Genomic DNA, 24,653 nt, shown 5'->3' with positions numbered 1-24,653 from the left:
GACCAGGCAGTGATAGTTTTGCATTTAAAGCTTCACTACCACCCAAGAAAATATTTTACGAAAGTGCCCCTAACAGTAATTATTGCCTCCAGCGCCACTTAAAGTTGGTAAACGAAACTAATTGGGACTCCAGCTAAGGGGATAGGCATCTCAGTATAAACCTTTTACATAGGTGGCAGTGCAGCTTTATAGTATGCATGACAGCTTGATCATCAGGGGCCTGATTCATTAAGGATCTTGAATGAAGAGGTATCTTATTTCAGTCTCCTGGACAAAACCATGTTACAATGCAAGGGGTGCAAACTAGTTTTCTGTTTTGCACATAAACTGACTGTTTTTTTCATGTAGCACACAAATACTTGATAGCTTATTTGTACACTGAAATTTAAAGTTGATATTTGAAAAAACAGTCAGTATTTAACTTATGTGCAAAACAGAAAACTAGTTTGCACCCCTTGCATTGTAACATGGTTTTGTCCAGGAGACTGAAATAAGATACCTCTTCATTTAATATCCTTAATGAAACAGGCCCCAGGACAGGATTAGGTTTTTCTTAAGTTACTCTAGGGTGTAAATGTATCAAGCTGTGAGCTTCCGGCCGGTTTGAAAAGTGGAAATGTTGCCTATAGCAACCAATCACATCCTAGTTATCATTTATTTAGTTGATAATATAAAATGACAACTAGAATCTGATTGGCTGCTATAGGCAACATATTCACTTTTCAAACCCACCGGAAGCTCGCAGCTTGATACATTTACCCAGTGGCGGAGCTACCATTGGTGCAGCAGGTGCAGTGCACCAGGGCCCATGGAGATATTGGGGCCCGCTGCATGACATATGTATAGGGTCGGGGATCCTGGAACCCTCCTCCCCGCACTGGGGCCCACAGTTCCCTAGTTTCGCCTCTGCATTTACCCCTAGGTGACTATCTCGTGCAATGTCTCTTTCAGTTCTCTCAGGCAGTATGGTTATTATAAAACTCAGATTCATCATAGAAAGCAGCATGCTCACAGCTCAGAGAAAGGAAAATAAAAAGAAAAGCCAGGTTTTCTCATTCATCAGTGAATGAAAAACCTCAACAGGATCTTAGAGATGAAGACCACGACTTTGCAGTTGTTTCAATTCCCATGCAGGCAAGCACCAATACATCTGGAGAAGTTACTCGTTGGAGACGTGGGGTGGGGTATGGAGAGAGAAACTTACTTCTGAGCTCTGGTAGGGGATGATTTAGCAAAACAAAGACAAAACACAACATAATTTTGTTGTTGTTGTTAACAAACAGGACACTAAACACACAATGCAACACAACTGGTTTACAGGACAGAGTAAACAATCCAGAGGGTATATACACTTGGGAAATTGCCTGGAAAATGACAAACATGTAATGCATTGCTATATACCTCTATGATGGCATCATTCCTAAAGATAAAGTTAATCTTAAGTTTTTAGAAGAACTTTTAAATATGTTTCTGACATCATGCATCAGTTGATGGATAGATCGACCTTTCACAGATTTCTCAGGACGGTTCAATGGTTTTGGCACTGCAAATCTGTTAGAGTGCAATGTTTATATTACCAGATTTCAGCTCCTGATGCATATGTACAGTATGGACCTCATTTAGAGTTGGATGCAAAGTCTGTTTTAGGCGCATTAAACAAAAAAACACTACCACGCATGTGCAGAAAGCACCATATCCGCCTGCATCTTGGACGCAATTAACACTTGCGGCAGCTTGCGGCTTACTACAAGAGAATGGGCGGAACGCGGAACTGTGAATCCACTGACGGAAGGAACATAGTTTTCTTTTGTGTAAATAAATCCTAGTCGCAGTGAGGCGCAGGCGCAACACACGTCAAAAAAGGGCTAAAGCTGTGCGGCAGGAATTAGGTGGCGCAAGCGGTTAGCTAGCTGCAGGAACTGCTGTAAGCTCGATAGGGTATTACGAGTGGGACAGCACTGGGGTTGCATGCCACTCGTAATACCCTACTAAACTGTGGCACACTCCCACTCCTACACTTCTTAAACGGACTTTGTCCAACTCTAAATGAGGTCCTATGTATGGTGTGAGACCTTAGCATGTACTTCACAACAGACCTTATGCATTAATGCCAAATTTACATGGCCATATCATGTTTATTTGGCAGAGTACACCAATCTAAAGACCAGGGACTACTATGGTGTTTTTATTATATACTGAAATACTTCAAAATAATATCTGTGTTCTCAGGAGGAATTGTCACTTTCTATGGTAAGGGTAACACACATATGCAAATTCATATGAAACAAAACTTGAAGTGTATGAGAATCATGAAGGCAGACACCAGTTTAGAAAATGTTTCATGCAGAAATATGGTTAGTTCTATGTCTGCATTTATATTGTAATTCTCATTTAGCTATAACCTGTAATACTGTTTTGAGATAGGCCCACCTCTCTTGTCTCTCTTTAATCTGCCACCTGTTTGGTTACATATTTCTGCATTGCTGCTGTATTTTAGTGTTTCCATGGTAGCCATTTCAAGCATTAGCTAAACAAATCTCAGAGAAACCAGATGTGTGCAAGCTTCTATTCATTTTGTCCATATTTATTTGTCTGCATACATTTATTAACACAAAGGATGGCATTTATACCAAAGGAACAGATAAACAATTTGCAGATTTGTTAGAAAAAGCATTCTAAAACTGAAAAAAAATACCAAAAGCTTAGTGATCAATATTTGCACTTAATAAAGCTTCAACATTTTTACATGTATTACACTAAGGTGTCAGTACCTATTATATTGGTTTTCATGTCAATGATGCCTGTCTGTGCCCACCTTTGAACTGTATATGCCTAGGGACATTGAACCTGATTCCATTCAACTCAATCATTGTCAATGCAAGAAAAAAGCATAAGGCATTGTGCATTCTTGATGCCCTCAATAATTTTCCAGTCATTGAACTGAATGGTGTTGCTCATTACTATCTCTATGATTTGTTGCATATATAGGCACTCTATATGTTATGCACCTCTATATGAAACCCCGTCCATGCATCCAATCAGGTCCTGCTTTGAGCTTACATTTCACATTGACAATCAGATCAAAAGATAGCAGCTCCTCCTTCTGTCCAAGCAGCATTGTAAGGTAAGGCTGGGTACACACTGGAGCATTTTCGTCGAATAATCAGGAAAATCAGCCGACATACGACCGTTAGTGTGTATAGTGACACAATGGTCAAAAGTCATCCAAAAATGCTGATCATCGTTTCATTTGGTTGGTCATACTGTTTAATTTTTTCCGACCAATGACCTAATCACCATGTAGGGGTAAATGTATTAATGTCCGGATTCTTCAACTCCAGCATGTTCAGCGTCTTCGGCGATTAAATTTAAAGCGGCGCTGCATTGTAAAGGGAAACTTCCCTTTACAATGCAGCGCCACTTTAAATTTAATCGCCGAAGATGCTGAACACGCCAGAGTTGAAGAATCCGGACATTAATACATTTACCCCGTAGTGTGTATACACTCATGCTCACGATCTCCATAGAGTTTACAGAGTCGTGTTCTTTTCAGCCGATGCTAGCGATGAATGTCCCGATGAATAAATGTAGAGAGTGCTGTAGAAGGAATAATTCATTTGTTTGTTCTGAGTCAGAATGTTTCGTTTCAGAGTCACAGAAGCTAACGACATTCGTTAGGACATGTGGATAGCTATAACAAGGCGGTTTTAAAATCAGTGTAATCAATGTGACAATAATGAATGAATATTGTGCTGTCATTCTCTGAAGACTAAAGGACCAGATGAAGGACTGAATGAAAAGCACAGACCTGAAGGTAAATTGTGTCAGTGTGTATGTGTATGGATGAATCGCCAGACTGATCGGACCTTCAGTTGTAGGTACAATCGTTTGAGATAACACGTCGGTCGGAAAATTCTTCAGTGTGTACCTAGCTTTAGGAAAGGAGGCTACTAGCTTAGAGGAGATAAACAATAGGTAGATATCACTACTAATTTAGGGATATTTGATCTAGATAGTACTGTAGCATCTGAAATGGTCGTGCGGTAAGTCAGTGAAAGTATACACTTTTTCTGACCACATGCAAATTTAATTATTACTACAAATTTGTTTTACAGTCTGATTATATGCTTTAGTGAACTATACTATGAAAAACCTCTCATCTTTTCCTTTGATGTATATATACTGGCAATGTTTCTTCATATTTTTTTAAGGTGCAGCTTACACACCGAACATTTCTCCAAGTGGAGCTATTGTTTCTAACAGTGGCAGACAATATGTCCACTGTATGCATCTGTTGTATCTATCTATTGTACAAGAGTTGAATTGCCAACTCTTTTCCTGAATGCTTATATATGCTTATTTAGTTAATATATTGGTATGGTATTTGAGCCAGGGACTGCCCTACATTTTTTTTATTTTAAACACTATGGATATTATTGTGTATCTTTATTATGCTGACAGGCAACATCATGTCAGCAGTTAGTGGTAAAATTTACAAAACCGAAAAACTGGACATCCAGGAACACATATTTACAATGAAAATCTGTATAATTAGCATTTGCTGCACTGTTGTTTATGCCTGTTCCCCACATTGGGCAAGAGCATTGCTTCTGAGGCTATTTAAAGGGCTAGTAATTGGGCTAGTCTTGTCTCCCATGTAATATTTTTATACTTAGACTGCATGACATTATACTGCTCAGTGCAGTTCTTTTTAAATTCCCATTTTGAACTCTCCCAATACCAGTGGCGGATCCAGGGGGGCGGCCGCTCTGATTGTGTTTTAAACACAATAAGAGCATCTGGGCAGCACACTGTCCCTACCTGTCACTGCTGAACGGACCTGCACATAATGTGCAGCCGCTGGCAGCCTCAGATGTCAAAAAGGGGGCGGGGCCTAAATCGCCCCCCCCCTACATCGACCCGGGTAGAAGTATTTTCTAGATCCGCCCCTGCCCAATACACTATTATTGCTGTGGAAACCCATAATCTGTACTTCTAGCACAACACGCAATCTAAATATGTGGTGATATTTGTGTGAGAAGACCATCTTTGATAAAAAAAAAAAATACAGGAGTATTAAGGTTCTATTTATGACCCATCGTATTTTCTTCACATTCATTTTTATTTTCTAATCAATAAGAAAGAATTTAACGTGCCTATTTATTGCAATTGTTTAGCCTCGACAGTGGCTTCGGCAGGATCCTGTCCCAGCGAATAGTCTATAGTAAAGTGAATGCAATCGCAATCACTTTACTATAGACTATATTTTACTATATATATATATAAATATATATATATATTCTTTTATATTTTTAATATCTATTTTAAACTATTTTATATATTTATTTATTTTTACTAAGTGAAAGTAAAAGCCCAGTTCCAGTTCTACTGCACAAGCCTAATGTGCGTGACTGGCCTGGCCCAGTGTTTTGTCAGCAAGTTTTTGAAAGCAAGAGGCAGGTTTGTTGAGGATGGTGAAAACAATTTCAATGGGGATTTCTCTTGATCATATGTGGATAAGTGTGTTACCTATGCATACTGGCCTATGCACCCTGTTGGCATAAAAACACAATGGCAATCTCATATTTAAATAAACTAAGCTATAGGGATTGGACAAGGGGTAATCTTGAAAGTATCCCCTCACTCTGTATGCCATCACCAAACTTTAAGACAGTGCAAAAGGCCTTGTTTTTAATATCAGCTTGGAGGTGGATGAACCACTACAATCAGTGGGGAGCAGTCTGCGAATTTTAGATTCATGAGATGCACCTAGCCCACAGTGTAGCGCTAATATGTTTAAACTTTACTGAATGTGATACAAGACGTTATTAGGAATAAACCAAATAAAAAATAACTGGGGTGGTCCAACAGATAAAAAGATAAAGTAGACAGCATTTCAACTGACTTTTTCATTTTTGTACCCCCTTTACAGGGAATCACAGACCACAATGTCTGGATAAATGGTAAATTCCACTCCACGGTGAGGTGGGAATCTAAGCGTATGCAAAGATCAATAGCACACGCTACAAAACTAAGTGAGGCAAGCAGCTTTATAATGTACCTCTTAACGGAAAAAATGACGCTCATTGAGAGATCCTGGCCTGAGTGCTGATGTACTTAAATTCACTATTGCTAGCTACTCCTGCTATTACACATATGTTAACATAGTGTATTTTCTAATACCTCTCCTTTTTCTCTTGCTGGTCTTTTCCCCCATCCATTTGTCTATCTCCCTCGTTTTCCAATCTGTTACCCCTGATTCCCCTTGATTGACTTTGACATCTTTCTTTCCATTCTATTCTCACTTACAGGTGAATTGCTTGCAGGAACTTGCGCTGATGTTTGCGTACTTTAGCATGGTCGATTTTCCTCACGAGTTTTGTGTGTTTATAAATGAGCCACGTTTCCCTGAGCACATTGGCAGCTGCATTTTTCACCTATAAAAAAAGCAAAGGAAAAAAAACCCAGCAAGTCAGGAAGGTCTAGTGACTGGCAGACAACAAGACAGAAAGAAAGAGGAATGGAGTGAGACAGGATAGGAGCAAAGGAAAGATGGAAAGGAAGACTACAGTGAGGAGGTGTTTAGCATGAGAGGTTTGAAGGGGCAGGGTAGAAGATAGTGAAGAAGTGATTACAAATTTATATCCACAAAACCACCCACCTGCCTTCCAACTTTCCCAATGCCTGATAAAATACCTGAGCAACACTACAGTTTACCCATGTATACATGGCTGTGGAACCATATCATTTCTATACAATACTTTATACTGTCTCTATTTGATTTGATATAAATTGTGTGTAATATGAATTGGGCACAACTGGTACCTTGCATAATGGCAAACATTGAAAGAACACAATATTGTAGTGTAAAGGGCATATTACATAGATATGAAGGACATGGATAATTTATCTTACACAGCTACTTTAAACAAGAAGTCTATCATAATACACAGTTATTCCCCAGTGATAATATTTAGTCTTCAGACCAAGCCTGATGTGCTAAGCAAGCTCAATGACAGATCTTATATACATATTAACTCATACTAACTAGCACTAACTGCTAACTAATTCTATTTCTCTTTTTACTGCTGGCTACCTATCTTTGGATGCACACAGAGGGGAATCACACATGCAGACAAGAAGGCTCTGAAGTGATCAGTAGGATACACATGCTTTGGGGTTGGTGCAGCACAAAACCAAAGTGGTGGATTTGCTTGCTGGATAAAGAATGGTGCAGTGCATACATGGAGCTGTTCCCTTCATATGAAAGGGGGCACATAGCTTTTATATGCCTTATTCAGAGGTGTACTTGAGATGGTGCATAATGAATTTTCTGCAAATGTGTGCTTGGAAAAGCATGACACTTCTCAAATACCAGACACATGAATTTAGCTCATCATCTTCCCTAATTTTGCATATTGTGATAAAATGAGCAGTACATCTTCCTTATTAATGTAATAGTGATTTAATGACAGGCATGGGCAAATGGGCACAGGTAGGCAATGCTTAGTCATTACTTGGCTTACACATATTATACAAGGAAACACCAACACCATGTCAGACAAGAAACAGGCAGGATATTATATGCTTGTAGGTATACTACAGAAGCACCTATGCTGAGGTGCAAATAAATATGTCAATTTTGTCAATATGCCGATAACTAATTAACTTATCTATTTCGATCTCAATTGGAATAGTCAAAGTACTTTATAAGCTAAAGTAAGAGATACATTCCACGTTATGGATGAAAGTGTGCAGAGATGTACAGAAGGGGCCTGATTTATTAAGGAAAGTAAAGCAAAAAAAAAGAGTAAATTTTCACCTGGACAAAACCATGTTGCATTGGAGGGGTAAATTTACAATTTAGTTGGGGTAGGACATGTCCTAGATCAACTTTAAATTTCAGCGTACACATAAGCTATCAGTTTTTAACTTGTTAATGTGCAAAATAATAAACTAATATGCACCTCTTGAACTGTAACATGGTTTGTCCAGGAGAAAACTTACTCAATTTTTTGCCTTACTTTCCTTAATGAATCAGGCCCAAGATGTGCAGAGTGATTAAAAGAACTAATGACCAATGTCATAAAGAGACCGCTGTATACTTTTAGATTATATTAAATAGCATTTAAAGACTGTTTTAGGTTGTATTTGCTAAGGGAGGATGTTGATATTTCATAATCTTGTAGAAGATGTCAAGCAAAGGAAATGCCTATTTATTAATGAATAAAGGTGATGTTTCATCCAAAATTAGCCATGAAACTTGTAGTTATCTGAATCATAAAATGTTATTCTGATAATATGTGATAATCAAAGGTATTCCTTACACATTCATTTTTTGATATATGAAATTATTATAACTCAATAACATTACATATTGTGCTATAACACAAATGTAAAACATAAAATAAAATGCACAAATAATACAGTATTGCAATGTTGCTATTATAACAGTTGGATAAAACTTTAATACTTTTTGTGACTTTGTGCAGCTTTTTCAGAAACAGGTTGTTTACTTGTTTTGTACTTATAACTTTGTGCATAGTTTAAATAAGGTAAATGTAACGTAAGTAACGGAGTTTGATGTTGGTTAATGTGCAAGAGTTTCCTTGATTCTGTGTCTACTCCAGATCAAAGGGAAGTGCAAATGACATTATATGAGAGCAAGCTTAGAAGAAATAAAATAAGACCTTTAGGAAGACAAAGGATGAAGACAAACACAGAGGCAATATTATGCCATGTAAGTTTTTTCTAACCCCTACAATGTACTGTACCATGCTTTCTCTTTCCTCCACTAGACTTTCTTTTCACTCCCATAGTATTATTTCCTCCAGATGCCACCCCATTCCCATCTCTCCCAGTCACTCTGTACCCGCTTTGAAAGTTGTGTGTCCATCATAAAGTTGTGTACGTGTTTCTCAGCTTTGGTGAGTTCCAACTTTCTTGCAACAACAGCAACAACCAGAGCTGTGCAGCCTGCACCCTGTGGAAGGAAAGGACAGACTCACTGCAGAGCATGGAACAAGAAGGAAAAAGGATAAAGACAGGAAGGGATCAAAAAAGAAACATGAGGCAGGACTTAGAAGGAAAAGGGATGAAGAGGAAGGATGTAGGGCAAAGAGAAGCAGCGAGACAAAGGGGGGTGAAGGACGAGAGAGCGCAACTCAATTGATCATAGTCTTACCATGATGCCAGTCAGCAGACAGACTCCCTTTCCACAATATGTATTGGGCACCATGTCTCCATAACCAATGGACAGGAACGTTATTGAAATGAGCCACATGGCACCCAGGAAGTTACTGGTCACCTCCTGTTTGTCATGGTACCTGTCGGGGAGAGCAAAGAGAGGAAGATGAGAGTGAGCGAGCCTGGCAAGGGGGTTTGCTAAACCCTACAATTCTTCTCATGCAGCAATTTTAGATGAATGCAACTTTAGATTGGGAGCAAGTAAATAAAACTCAAAAACCTACCCAACCTTCTTCAATGCCAGGTACAGCATATCAAATCCTGACAACAGAAGAGTTTAAAGACCCAATCCTGAAGGCTTGCTTGTGCAAAGGAGTTGTTATGCTTAGGACCCAAGTGAACTAATATTCCTCACATTATATTTTATTTATGATATATCAATGGCCAAGGAGAGTCAATTACGTTCAAATGTATTAATTCATTATAATGGTATGTAGTCATTCAAAAATATCTTTTTAGAAATGAATTTTTAAATGCAAGTACATTGGGGCTTTCTCATGTTTTCCTATTTAGCTTGTTATCATTATAATATTAGTGGTTTCTTACACTATGTTACACACAAATATCCAGATGGTTTGTTAGAATATTCCCTAATACTGAGAGCCTATGGCACCTGCATTAAAAGACATATTTAACCTAAATTCTGTTTTTATAAATAGATATGATGGACGTGTGAATAGGTTAACGTGCATATTTTCAGCTCTATGCACATTTTTTATAATCTGATTTAGTAAGTGCCCAAATCCTACATTTACAAGTACACACGTTAAAAAACTTTTTACATTATATTGCATTTTCACATATGCATTTAACACTAATGATAATGTTTACCCATATTTATAATAATTGTGCATAGTTTACAATGTGTGTTTTAAAAAATAAATGAGTTTAGGCAGGAGTAAAAGTGCTCTGATGTAAAAAAAAAAGCTACTTTTGTTGTGTTCAATTTGTTTCTTGTACTAGACCAATTGATAAACCAATTATTTTTCAGTTCACAAACTGATTTAAAATAGTGAATTAAACAGGACATGTTCTATGAATGTATATGATAGAACACTGTGAGCCTAGCGTGGACTAACTGTTACTAAACATTTATATATTTGAAGCATGCACTGATACACCCTGGGGGGAAAAAACTCATTAAATGTATCGTTATAATCTGCTATCTACACAAACCCTAGATTAGACTGACTAAATAATTTTACCAAAGTCATAGTAAAAAGGGAAAATAGTGTGCTTAGGTCCTCAGAGGGATAAACCCTATACGTATCATAGGACTGGCCTGTTAAACATGTCATTAGAATTAGTACACTTTGGTCCTAGGATAGACAGGCTTCTTAAATATATCACTTTCTTCAATCCATTTTATGTTTTGGAGAAACTGACCCTCAAACAGTCAACATGCCCTCCTAGCACAATAGGACTTCACAGATAAATCCATTACAGACTGAATCTTTGGCATATAGGACTGAGCCTTTAAACATGACCATGCTGTCTGCATGCTTTTTTAAATGAATTTCTCCCACTGATCTAAATGGCATGAGCCATGAGCAAAATGGGCAAAGGTACTTTCACCAAACCCCTTACATGCATGCCACAGGCATGTGGCATGTAAGGGACATGCTTAAGCACATGAATGATTGGCTAAACTGCATGCTGTAATCACCCAGGAATTTTCTTGCTTGCCTCATCCCTTCAGAATGGGTCCATGTGAGATGAAGTCAGCTGGCATTGTTAGTTGAGTTGTTGGGATCTTATAATGTTTCCATCTAATAAGATATGGATTCTGAATCCACATCACTATTACTTTCATGAAGGCAAACTTTGGCCATGTTGATACTGGCTACAGACTTGCAGGGTCTGCTTATCCACACAAACAGAATGGGAGAGGCAAGGAAGACAACTTATTATATTTCATCTAGACCTAAATAATTCCTCCATTCGCTCTCTGAGAAAGTGATTTATTAAAACCTTAAGTACAATTCTGGGGCAAAGCTGGTGAAAATACCAAAAACTCACCATAATGTTGTCCCAGCTTTGTTAGCTAATAAACTGCCTTTAATATTTTGTTACTCCTTAGACATACCCCATAATCTGACTTTCAAAGCTGCTTACAATGAAACCAATCAGAGATCCACATGACCTCTATTTCTAACATCCCCCATTGCTCCCTTCAAACAAGTCAACATATAATTTTTCACTAAGTTTCAATGCAATGTCCATCCTCAATAACATTTTGCCAAAACATTTATCACCCTTCAAATTTGTTTTCCTAAAGAGAATGCCATTAAAGCCATATACAGTAATGGCACTTCTATTTCTTCATTCAGCTCAGTCATCCCCATCACAGTGCAGTTGTTGGCTGCACAGGAAGACTGAGAAGACTGAAGTGAAATACTAAACACAGGATCTTCTAAACAGTTATATGCATCAATGTTGCACCACTGACAACTATGTGCAAACCAGTGCCTGATTATACAAAATGTAACAGTTATTTTGCACATTTAAATTCAAATTAATATTTTAAGTGCATTTTTATTGACATACTAAATGAAATATTTTTTGGGGGGTGATAAATGCTTTGGTAAAATTATACCCTCATATTTTGTTTATAATCCTGCCACTTAATCTCTTTGCATAGCTCCTAATCTGCTCAGATCTTCCACCTTTTGTCTACACTACATGGGTGACCTTGTTGTTACTACAAAATGGTACAAGGTAGGTTTAGTTACCGTCTGTGGCAAGGTGACAGGGATATTTTTAGCCACAGCACAGATTATTTTCCACTGATTCAGGTGGAGTTACACAGTAACAAATCCCTACAACTAAGGTCTCAGCGGGACACTTTCAATAGAATACACATATTCTATTGCAAAGACTGTGACCCCACAAATCTACACATCCTATTCTTGCAGATAGCACATCGTAATTCCTGTAGAGTCTCAATATGTAGAGTGCGTCACTTTAAGCAATATCATTTGAGTACTATAGTGGAGGAATTCATAAACAGAATTCCATAATAAATTGTATTTTACAATATCACAATCGCAGAAAAAGTGAAATCTTACTCTACATAAGTTTATTAGGACTTCTATTCTCAGAGGTCATATGTTGATTCCCTCTGCTAGCAAAGGGGTTATCATGCTTTTGTGGAGATAGAGCACAAAGCAAGTGCATGCTGGGAATGAAGAAACCCCCGAACTCTTTGTAATGTCAGTAATGGATTAAAATGGAGATTCCTAACCGCTGACATGAAAACCAAGCAGTGGAAGGAGTTGGGGGCAAGGGTTAGGGAAGAAATAAGAAGTACTTTAGGGGTTGCTGCAGTTGTTCTCTTTTTAAAAACGTCATATATCCTTGTGTATCTCGCAAACATAAGGAAAAATCCCAAAGTCTCAAAGTATTGCCGGTAATGCAAAAAGCCTAGTAATGCACCACTAAGCATAGCTAGCACTGCCTTTAAAATACTCCCCAAAACAAAAGTGATCTAATTAATACTAATCCTATAGCAAACATAAATATATGAATATAATTTTTGGGAAAAACATCAGTTAAATACTGATGAAACTGATCTTTTTGGAAAAAAGTCAATATATGCTATATAATCTTGTTATACTTGAATTATTGAAGAAGAATACTTTAAATACTTTAAATTTGATCAAACACAATTCAACAATCATCATCATCAATTTAATTATGTAGCGCCACTAATTCTGCAACGCTGTACAGAGAACCCATTCACATCAGTCCCTGCCCCATTGAAGCTTACAGTCTAAATCCCCTAACACACACACACACACACACATAGACTGAGAGAGACTAAGGGAAATTTAATAGCAGACAATTAACCTATCAGTATGTTTGTGGAGTGTGGGAACAATACATTTTAAATATCAGTTATACTGACATGTTTAAACTGTAATTGGTCGCATGTGATTGCAAGTCAAAAATCTCATTTGTCCTATTGACTAAAAAAATCTAGGTCCTGCAATATGGGACTGCAACATATCACTCCAAACGATTGGGGAGGAGACACAATATACTACATCCTGCATAGGTTCCCAGCAGTTTCATTTCAGACAATAGAATGCACACAATTTTTGACCTGTGGTTGCATGTGATGGTTCACTAAGCAAAATCAACATTGTTACCTAGCTGTTTGAGCCAACATACATGTTCTGTATATTTGTATGCTGCTCCTCCTAGGTGGCTTCTAAAGCAACTGTTCCTTCTAAGATCAGCAATCTGGAAATGACAGTGTTAAATATTGAGCTTGTTAGGAAATCCCATTGTACAGGATTGCATTTAACAGCAGATTCTCCACGCAGTGGAGAGAGCATAAGATGCATAAAATAGAAGAGACAGTTCGAAAATTGATCAAATCAACTGACTTAACAAATTTGAAATGTAGGTCAAGGTAATCTCAAAAATATATTTTCAAACTTTGAGTTTGAAGTTCGCGTTTTTAGCTCACAATTCAATACATTAAACTAAACTATAAAATGTATGGGTTCGACCATATTTTGAGATGTTTAGAACATATTTAAGCTTTAACCTTAAATGGATACATTTTACAGTAGTTTTAACTTTTATTTTCTTTGAATAGTGAAGATAACTGTGTTTGAAAATCAAATTTTCTGTTTGCATGGAAAAATGTTAAAAAAAGAAAACTAAGCATTGTAGCCATTTATGCTCGACCAAGCTAACTGGCATGAGCATGGTTGAATCAGTTAATTTGCTGGGATTTAGCTATTGTTTGTTGGCTTATCTAAAGAACAAGAATGTATCACAAACTCGTTAACTTTAGAACCAGTTGGACAAACCGGTTGAATTAACACTCTGAAAGAAATTCCAGCTTTGATGAAAAGAATTATTAAGCCACTGATTACAAGTTGGGGGAAGGGTTATAATGTGCTGCACACTCTTCATTTCTTGTCCATTCCCCAATTAAACTAAATTCTCTTTATACACTGCATTGTGCTATGTTCTGCTCTTCTTTTCCGCACGCGGTATGTTTTTATTGTTAACAACCCCACGCATTTCGCAGATTACATTTGCTGTCCTTCGAAATCCACATGTCAATAAATTTTAATTAATATGCTCTTTAATACCCCACATACATTAATCGCAACATCACAAACTCACAATATTAATAACCCAATATGTTCCCTACCAATGCCATCTTAAATCTAATGCCTCATAGATTGCAAAACTTGATATGTTTTAAAGAAACTAATACCTATAAGCAGGGGCTGGCTGAAGGTGGGTGGTGGGGGTGCGGGTGGTTGAGGGGACTTGACTCAGCAGCCTATCCCCCAGCCCAGCCAGCCACCGTGTATAAGGCTCAAAAAGGTTTAAAAAGGGCCTGAATAATCACATGAGAGTAAACCAAAGGATACATCATTCAAAACAATATACAACTAGATTGTTTGTACTTGTAGTTTCACTGTCAAACTTAATCCAAATAATATCAATGACTACGGTTAGCATTATTAATATTTTAGATCCAACAAGACACAAACAGATATAGAAAGCAAATTGTTTAAAATAATATCAGAATATGCTAAAAAGAAGACAAAGGTCATCAAGCACAGAGGCAATTGCTAAATAAAAGCAATATGTTCAAAAAAGGCATAAACCACAGACGATGCTGTACAGCAAAATAAATAGAATTTGACAAAATCAAGGTAAGTGTCAAATCACCAGCATAGTCTTTAGAGATCTAAATGTTTGAGACTACAAGCTGCATAAAAACCTCTGTCCAGAAGGACAAAATTTAGGCTTTATTACAGCAGTTCTGTTACTACAAAAAGAGCAGTGCTAAAGAGTGGACACATACTGCATTCAAAATGGTAACAACAGGCAAGTAGAGACTGTGCATCAAAAGGACGAGCAAAGCTACAAACTACAATCATATACCTGTAGGTGCAAAGCAATAGGTTCTGCTGTAAGTACAAAAAGTACAGGCTTTGACTCAAGATACAAAGTAAAAAAATCAGGCTCAGAGCCAATTAGCAGAGCAATAGCTAGAGGCTCTGTGCCAGAGGGCAAAGGAAAAGCTACAGGCTTTGCATGAACAACTAATATAAAAGTGACAGGCTCGGTCCCAATAGGCTAAGCAACAGTGTCAGGCTCTATGTCACGAGACAAAAGCACAAACCACAGGCTGTCCTAGTGGTCAGGACAAATATTCCAAGCCTTGTAAAAATAGGTACAGCAAAAAACACAGGCTCTGCGCCAACATGCAGAGGAGAGGGCAAATCCTCTATGACAACAGATAGCGCAAAGACCACAGACTTTATGACAGTAGGCAGAGAAAAGACCACAGACTTTATGACAGTAGGCAAAGTAAAGGGTAGAGACTCTATGACAGTAGGCAGAGCAAAGGCCACACTCTATGACAGTAGGAAGAGCAAAGACTCTATGACAACAGGCAGACCAAAGTCTCTATAACAGCAGACAGAGCAAAGAGCAGCTAAGACTGTATAATAAAGGTTATCTTTAATCTGGAAATTATTCTACAGGTAAGTAGCAGAAACATAGACCTCTATACAGTAAATGTAATACCACTATCAGAGCATTACTAGTGGAAGCTTAGGGCTGCAGGCAAATAAATCAGGTGTGTGTCATAGATGCTAGTAAACAAGTGAGACACCAGTAGCAGAGCAATATGTACAAATACTAGAGATGGGCAGGTCCGGTTCCCCGAGAACCGAACCCACCCGAACTTTGGGTATCCGAGTACCGAGCCGGTACTCTCCCACCCGCTCGGAATCCAAATCGAGGCCGAACGTCATCGTGACGTCGTCGGATCTCGGGGCTCGGTTCTCACGATACTTGAAGATTATAAATACACGCCTCCACAGCAATCTATCGCCATTTGACAGAGGGAGAGAGCAGGGTGTAGTCACAGGCTGATTAGAGCAGGGACAGAGAATACAATATTCTTATTCCAATTGAGTTATCAAAAATCGCTAGAGAAGAGAGGAGGATAGAGGATTTTTTTTTTCAATATTTGGCACTCCCCAGTGCTTTTCGGGTGTCCCCCATAATTGTGCATAAATCTTTCTGGCTGTCAAAATTACTATCTGCCAGCAGTATCTACCAAATATTTTTTAGCACTCCCCAGTGCTTTTGGGGTGTCCCCCATAATTGTGCATAAATATTTCTGGTTGTCAAAATTACTATCTGCCAGCAGTATCTACCAAATATTTTTTAGCACTCCCCAGTGCTTTTGGGGTGTCCCCCATAATTGTGCATAAATATTTCTGGCTGTCAAAATTACTATCTGTCAGCAGTACCTACCAAATACTTTTTAGCACTCCCCAGTGCTTTTGAGGTGTCCCCCATAATTGTGCATAAATATTTCTGGCTGTCAAAATTACTATCTGTCAGCAGTATCTTACCAAATAATTTTTAGCACTCCACAGTGCTTTTGGGGTGTCCCCCATAATTGTGCATAAATATTTCTGGCTGTCAAAATTACTATCTGTCAGCAGTATCTTACCAAATAATTTTTAGCACTACAAGTGCTTTGGGCTGAGAATGGATTCAAAGCAGTCCACATATGAGCAGAATGAGCAACCAGGTTCTGTCACCAGTCCTGATGTTAGTGTTCTCAGTACGTCATCTGGGCAAGGCGATGTCAAACTACACAGTGTTTCGAAATAAGTCCAAAAAACCAAACAATTTTTTTTTACTGTGCTGAAGCGAAAAAGAAGTGTTACTGAGCAAAAGTTAAGTGCCGATAAAAAAAAAATTGCCAACATGCCATTCTACACAAGCAGTGGCAAAGAGAGAATGAGGCCTTCACCTTTGGCTATTAGTGGCAGATCCCAAAAAGTTACCGAGCCTACAATTGGTGCACAACTACTGTTACGCGTCAAAGCCGAGCTGCAAGATAACAGTAAGGCATTAGAGGATAATGTTTGCTCTGATTCACAAATGACACAAATCCCTGTGGAGAGTCCATCCAACAGTGGGATGTCTATTCGTGAGCATTCTGCTAATGTGTGCCTTAATAGCCCGAGTGTAGCCGGTGATACACAAATTGAGGATGCCACTTTGGAATTAGAAGAGGATGAGAGGGAGATTTGTGTAGGCGACGAGGGCGCTAATGAGGATGTTGATGAGGATGAGGTTGTTTGTGTAAGTCCTGCACCAGTGGCAGCAGTTCTGGCACGTGACAAGAAAAAGGCCATTGTCATGCCTGGCCATAAAACAAAAAAATCCACTTCTTATGTGTGGAATTATTTCTACCCAAATCCAGACAACGATTGTATAGCCATTTGTAGTGTATGTCAAGCCACAGTCAGTGAGGGAGGGACCTTAACCATCTTGGAACCTCGTCTATGTTACGCCATTTAACGAGAGTTCATGGCAAAGTGTTGGGAAAAGCTGAAAGTTCTTCCCAAAAAATTACAAGCACTCCATCATCAGCTAAGACCCTTCGCTCACCGACATCCTGACGGCTACAAAATACACTCACCACACCATCCTCATCAATATCCTCAGTAGCGCTCGGAGTTAGCCCGGCATCCCACTTAAGGCTGGATGACTCCTGCACTATTATTGATTCTTCTGAAGAAAGCGTTAGTCCCACTGCTGCTGCTGTTGCTGCTGCTGGGGTGAATCGTCATCCCAGAGGCAGGTCAAGAAAATGAGCAGTCCTACATTTCAGCAATTAACTGTGAAACAATCATTTGCGAGGGGAAGCAAATATGACAGCAGTCACCCAGTCGCCAAGCGAATCACAGACGCCATGGCTCCAATGTTAGTGTTAGATCTGCGTCCAATATCCACAATAAATGCAGCTGGTTTTTCACAGTTAATTGAGGTTTTGTGTCCGCATTACAGAATTCCATCGCGACACCATTTCTCCCGTAAAGCAATTACACAGCTATACCAAAAAGTGTGTAAAAATGTAGAGATTGCGCTGAAAAATGCCATTCTACCCACTGTCCACTTAACCACAGATATGTGGACAAGTGGAAGTGGCCAAACCAAAGACTATATGACTGTGACAGCCCACTGGGTTGGTCATTCACCTTCACCAGCAGGAACAACAGCAGCATGTACACCACTACGTAACATTTGTCACAGGCAGGCCACTCTTTGTATCACCGGCTTCACTAACAGGCATACAGCTGACAATTTGTTACACAAACTGAGAAATGTGATTGATGCATGGCTTATACCACTTGGACTCTCCCCAGGGTATGTCATTTCTGATAACGCCAACAATATAGTGCGAGCATTACAGCTGGGTGATTTCCAACACATTCCCTGTTTTGCTCACACCATCAACTTGGTGGTGCAGAGCTTCCTACGAAATAACCGTGAGGTGCAGGAGATGCTTTCGGTGGCCCGTAAAATTTCATGCCATTTCAGGCATTCAGCCACAGCATGTAGGAGATTACAGCAGCTCCAAGAGCAGTTTAACTTGCCCTGCCACCAACTTAAGCAAGAGGTGGTAACTAGGTGGAATTCCACCCTGTACATGCTTCAGAGGATGGAGGAACAGCGCAAAGCCATCCAAGCATATTGCACAAGCCATGACATTGGGAAAGGAGGGGGGATGTATTTCACTCTTGCACAGTGGGGAATCCTTTCAGTGCTGTGCAAGGTGCTGAAACCATTTGAAGTTGTGACGTGTGAGGTGAGTGCAGACTCTGCTAGTTTGAGCCAAGTCATTCCTTTAATTAGACTATTGGAAAAGCAGCTTGAGAAAATGAAGGAGGAGCTGAAAGGAAGCAATTCAGCAAAGTATGTTGGCCTTGTCGATCAAGTACTTCATTCGCTTCACAATGATCCTCGAGTTATTAAGATCTTGAACTCGGATCAGTGCGTTTTGGCCACTGTGCTTGATCCAAGGTTTAAGACCTACATTGAGTCTTTACTTGTAAATGAGCGAGATGTGAACTTTTGCAAGGAGCTATTGCTCAGCAAGTTGTCCGCTGAACTGGGCCTTGGCTTGACGACGTGTCCTCCTTCACTTTCTCAAGCTGCTGCTGCTTGTAAAAAATTTAATTTCCCAAAAAGAAGCAGGGAAGACGCAGGGGGCAGACCAGAACAATTTACCATCTGGGCTGGTTTGAAGGATTTTTCAAAAAAATTTGTCACTTTGCCCATAACTCCATCCAATACGAGTATAAACATGCAAAGGATGGTGGAGGATTACTTTCAAGAGGTAGTTGATATGGAAATGTCAGACAGTCCCTTTCCTTACTGGGAAGAAAAGCAGGCCATTTGGAAACCCATGTACAAACTTGCTTTGCAATTCTTAAGCTGCCCACCCTCCAGTGTGTACTCTGAACGAGTGTTGAGCACAGCAAGGAACTTAGTCAATGATCGCCGTAGAAGGTTACTTCCCAAAAATGTGGAGAAAATGATGTTTATAAAAATGAGCTACATCTTCCACGAGGAAGGCCTTCACCATCAAAGACATCCAAGCACTGACTGTTCTCTAATGGCGTATTCAAGCGGCGATGAATTGATAGTCTGTGATGATGACGTACACACTGATGAGGGTGAGGATGAAGCTGAAGATGATGACGATAACATATTTTTAAAACTTTCTATGTAAGTGTAGGGTGCAATCTACCCCCAAAGAGGAAAGGGACTTGTGGCATTTCCATATCACGTACCGTCTTGAAAGGCTGCTGTTTGGGCAATTTATCCTTAAGGGTAGGGTGTCATAGACAGAGTGACCCCAAACTGGCTTTGTCCATTTCAATTAATATTGTACAGTCTATAACTGCTGAATTATTATTTTTTTTTCGACAAGTGGAGGGGGCCTAGAGAGCCAGAAACCAAACCGGCTTTGTCCATTTCAATTAATATTGTACAGTCTATAACAGCTGAATTTTTTGGTTTTTTTAAACAAGTGGAGGGGGGCCTATAGAGACAGAAAGCAAAATGCCTTTTTCCATTTCTTTACATATTTAACTATAAGTGTAGGGTGTAATATACATCCAAAGACGATGGCTGCATTGCCAATATGCATAGATGGAGAGGAAGACAATCTGTTTTGTGTGTAGAATAAATGAAGGCCTACCTACCAGGAATTAAACTGTTTTTTGGATGATTTATTACCTCTACAATTAGATTACTTTTCTATGAAACAGTTGGAGCACTAAATTGGGTTATTTTAAAAACATTGATTTTCCAACAAAATAGCAAAACAAAACCAAACAAAACCAAAACCAAAACACGCAATGGGGTTTTTGCAAAACCAAAACCAAAACACGACGGTAATCCAGATCCAGAACCGAATCCAAAACCAAAACACGGGGGTCAGTGACCGTCTCTAGCAAATACTGAAAGCTACAAGCAAAACAAATAAATATCTCCACAGCCTCTGGCACAACAGTGAAGACATCGAAGGAGAATACTAGCATTGTAATCACTGCAGACTCTGGGCCTGAATCATTAATAAATGTAAATGCCTATACATGCTGCATTTTGCGTTAACTTGCACAGCGCATGAACAGAAGCAGACTATACGCCAGTGAACACAAGAACATCCAATTCATCTTTGAATGCAAATGACACTTACTACAGCCTACGTTTTCATGGATGGAATGGGGAGGGGAATGTGTGTATGCACATATTTAATGTATGGTAAGCGAGTGCCAGGGACGAGCGCAAGCAGTGCCCGAATGAAGCTTTGGGCATCTGTAAGGTACGTGTTCTTCAGTTGTATCACTTGCCCTTGCCTCAGGTCAGGTATAAGTGCCAAATTACTAGCATACTTGCCTACTCTCCTGGAATTTCCGGGAGGCTCCCGAATTTCGGAGAGTCCTCCCGGACTCCCGGAAGAGTAGGAAACCTCCCGGACCCTGTAAAATGCCAAAATTCACGGCATTGAATAGAGGGGGAGGGGGGCTTAATTGCGTCATTAAACCCCGCCCCCCACAATTCAATACCTCGAATTTCTGTATTTAATGGTAGGGGCGGGGCTATAGTGACGTATGACATCGTCACATCCCCTCCTACCCTCTGTCACATGATCTGTACAGATTTAAAAAGTAGGCAACTATGATTACTAGTGATAACAGTTGCGTATGCATGCTACAACTTGTAATTGGGAGCACCTTTAAAAATGCATTTTATGTACAGTATACATTAATAGCATCCTCATAAATGTATTGGGGGGAAATTTTTAAAACCAAAAGCAAAATTTTTTCCTATGTTTTATAATCAATGACTATATTCTGAACAGGTTACAATAACTGAATAGTTTTTTTTTCTGTGAGTTTCCTTAGACTTTATACTCCAACGATGTATTGTACATATCCTGCAGTGTATTGTGTCTGTCTTCAAACAAGAAGTGCTGTATATGCAGACTGTACCTGTCCACGTATTCAACAAGAGACGGTTCTTCAAATCCATTTGTAGTTGAATACGGACATGCGTATGCCCGAATTATGTGCGTTTCTAAGACAACGCACAATACGTTCATTTTGTGTGCCTTAATGAATTAGGCTCTCTGTGCATACAGAAATAAGTGACATAGTGCTAAGGAGTGTAAAAACTGTTTTACGCTGTTGTGACATCACACAACTCCGCAAAAGGTCTTGCATTTTTCTGGTCTCATCCTGTTCTGTTAAAGTTACTACTTTTGCACCTCTATTTTGCACTTTAATGAAGAAGAAGCAAATTTCTAGGAACACTTTGAATAAAAAAACTTTAAAAGCTGAAAATTGCCACTTGTAATAAAGACAGTTTAGTAGAAAAACAGAAAAGTTTATTTTAGAGGTGGTGCTAAAGTGGTAGGAGATTCAACTTGTGGCATTTGTTGTGATATTTGGGTTAGAAAAGGGTTAGATTTTACTATTGTGTATGTACTAAGTACATGTATAAAATATGTTTAGCTATTCTGCTCTTGCGGCTCTTAAAATCCATATATGAGGGAAGAAGGGACTCACCAAACATGCCGGATGCATAAATTTAACTTAATCTAAGGATCATGGCTAAGGCCACTCCCACCAGCATCTCATCCATACTTCAAGGCTCCAGCTGAGAATAGGGAGTACATCACTCACTTTTTCACCTCTTCATCTGGTCAATGGTGTAGAGAAAACCAGAGGTAAGGAGGGTAAGCTAGCTAAGCTCACAGACTGGGCCCTGTGTGCATCCTGCCTCTTCAACATAGATCTGTTGTGATGAGAGAATCAGGATGCCTCATAGGTGCTGGTGAAACTTGATTTGTTTGAACATGTTCTCCTTCCTTCATGGGTATGGCAATGCAAATGGTTATACTGGTATGAAAAGGACGAAAAAGAAAGTAAGATTGAAGACTATAAGACCAACTCATTGGGGCAGGCTGCAAAGTCTACATAAAATGTATAACAATGATAAGAAACCGAAGAACCATGGCTAAGCACTAAAGCACTACATTAAATTATATTGTTGACGATTCATCAATAACTGTAATAAATAGAATGTACCAGAACGCATCTGAGACACACGTAATAATTAAGGTGTATTCCTGGCACATTCATGTGGTGTTAAATTTAATGTATTCCTTTGAAAACACATCTTCAAATGCATTATAAAAGTGTATCCTGCAGTCACAGAAACCGAGTGCCACATGCTGCACTGAAAATACTCTTATAACCACTGCGTGTGATACAATAGTGCATGCATTTCACATCTCTTGGGAACACATCTTTTTTTGTATAACAAATCTTAAGTGTTCCACTTTAATCAGGAGAAATAAGGAAAGCAGAATTACCATGGCAGTACTTTCAGGTGAGGCTTATACAGCAGACATAACAAATCTATAAATATTGCTAAAGTAACTGCTCACACGGATCACAAAAATGCATAATGTCGGCATGTACTTATATACACATGTGGTGTGTTGGTAAATATAGGTGCAGCTGGACTTCCAGACGACTGAGCTAGGTAATGGCTGAAATTCTGACAAGGTTTCTGCTAGTCTAACTAACACCCATATTTGTGGTGTAATATGCATTTCCATAGTGTGAATGTGCACCAAAAATGCATCCATATCTAGGCTTGTGTGTACCTTATACTTGTGGTCCCTTATGCCTGGAGAGGGGGGAAGGAGGCTCTCAAGTGTAAGTTAAGTACAGTAAGGGCATGTACACATAAGTGTAACACACCCCTGCAGATGCAACCTAATGAGACTTGGACGAATCACCAGATGTGCTTCTTAGAAGAGGGACCATTTGCCACTACTGAATGCCTTGTGTACAGATATGTAATGATGAAGATACCAGCATGCGTATTGACCCTTTCAACTGATAGTACTTCATTCATTTGAGCTGCCTCTGTACTATGTCAAGTTAAGGCTATCTATCTGGATTTCTGATTTGATTTGGAATGTAGAAGGACAGAAGAATCCCAGAAAACAAGAAAAAGGTAAATTCACAAACTAACACAGCTAGTAAGGCCAACTATTTACAAGCAAAACAAATATATAATATATATTTGTTATTGAAAACGAACAGAGATGTCACAACTTTTCAAGAAACAAATTGTAATGGTGGGGTAATAAATCAGATAAAGTATTTACAAGCTTAATGAAAGACTCCCAGAAGAAAACCTGGGTCCTCTCCAAAAACCAGGAACATGCAATATTATACAACTCTACACAGCAGTACAGGACAATAAGGAATGAACACAGTAGATATACACTACAGTGTTTTCAGCTGAATATTGGGTCAATCAAACGATAAATGACCATTTGGCCTGATATTGCAGTAGTGTGTACACTGCAGCGATGAACGAGGAACATTCCAAAGCACAGATCATCGTTTGATATGATTGTTCAGCAGAACGATAAATCTGGATCCGTTATGGAACAATTTCCTTCCAATCCTGTAGAGTGTATGCACTCACTTGAGGGCAATTTGGAGCAGTCTCACCTGATCTGATATAGTAGCTGTTAGGGAAGAACTCCTATTTGTATTATCCACACAGCCAGAGATAGTTCACGATCAAGGTCTGTCCACAGTAATCCATACGCTGAATCAGCACACCTTTTGTGTATTATAAAACAGTTCCTTTCTTCGCATATGCAGTAGTTTAATCTGCACAAATAAAGCTTAACGAATGCCTGCTCGTTGGTCCTACCCACAGGTACACGATATAGAGTTCTGACGCGTTTCGTCAATAAAAATATGACTTTGTCAAAGAGATTATTCCAAATTGCTCTCAAGTTTAAAAATGACTGTAATTTATGCCTCTGATCAAGTCCCACACAACGTCAGCATTACAATAGGAAGCACATATAGATTAGCTACACAGATTGTATCCAAAAGTGAACTGGCCATTCACTATGGAGTATATACCAAGATTTTATGACAGTGCTATATAAGAGATTTGACACTGCACAATTATTTGATACTCTGTGTCTGAAGTACTGAGTATTTATA

General features: G+C 39.0%; 1 protein-coding gene and 1 long non-coding RNA gene across 4 annotated transcripts in view; one reads left to right on the top strand and one right to left on the bottom strand.

Annotated features, from left to right (window-relative positions):
* The window catches only part of KCNN1 (potassium calcium-activated channel subfamily N member 1), an 83,232-nt gene that overhangs the window by 18,181 nt on the left and 40,398 nt on the right, over positions 1-24,653 (bottom strand). For 2 of the 3 annotated variants that reach the window (XM_075206852.1, XM_075206845.1), the window contains exons 5-7: positions 9,185-9,326; positions 8,873-8,983; positions 6,310-6,437 (exon numbers count right to left, since the gene is read on the bottom strand). In XM_075206852.1, coding sequence (XP_075062953.1) covers positions 6,310-6,437; positions 8,873-8,983; positions 9,185-9,326 — 381 coding nt within the window. The remainder of the gene's footprint in view (positions 1-6,309; positions 6,438-8,872; positions 8,984-9,184; positions 9,327-24,653) is intronic. The other variant, XM_075206861.1, reaches the window with a different exon arrangement.
* Positions 6,432-10,063, top strand: LOC142151337 (uncharacterized). Its single transcript, XR_012691181.1, has 3 exons — positions 6,432-6,578; positions 8,631-8,740; positions 8,923-10,063. It is a non-coding gene; the product is annotated as an uncharacterized LOC142151337 (long non-coding RNA).

The sequence above is a fragment of the Mixophyes fleayi genome, chromosome 1 (genome assembly GCF_038048845.1).
Source record: "Mixophyes fleayi isolate aMixFle1 chromosome 1, aMixFle1.hap1, whole genome shotgun sequence".
Taxonomy (NCBI): domain Eukaryota; kingdom Metazoa; phylum Chordata; class Amphibia; order Anura; family Limnodynastidae; genus Mixophyes; species Mixophyes fleayi.
The sequence above is the reverse complement of the archived record's forward strand: the minus strand, read 5'-3'. Positions and strand labels throughout refer to the sequence as shown.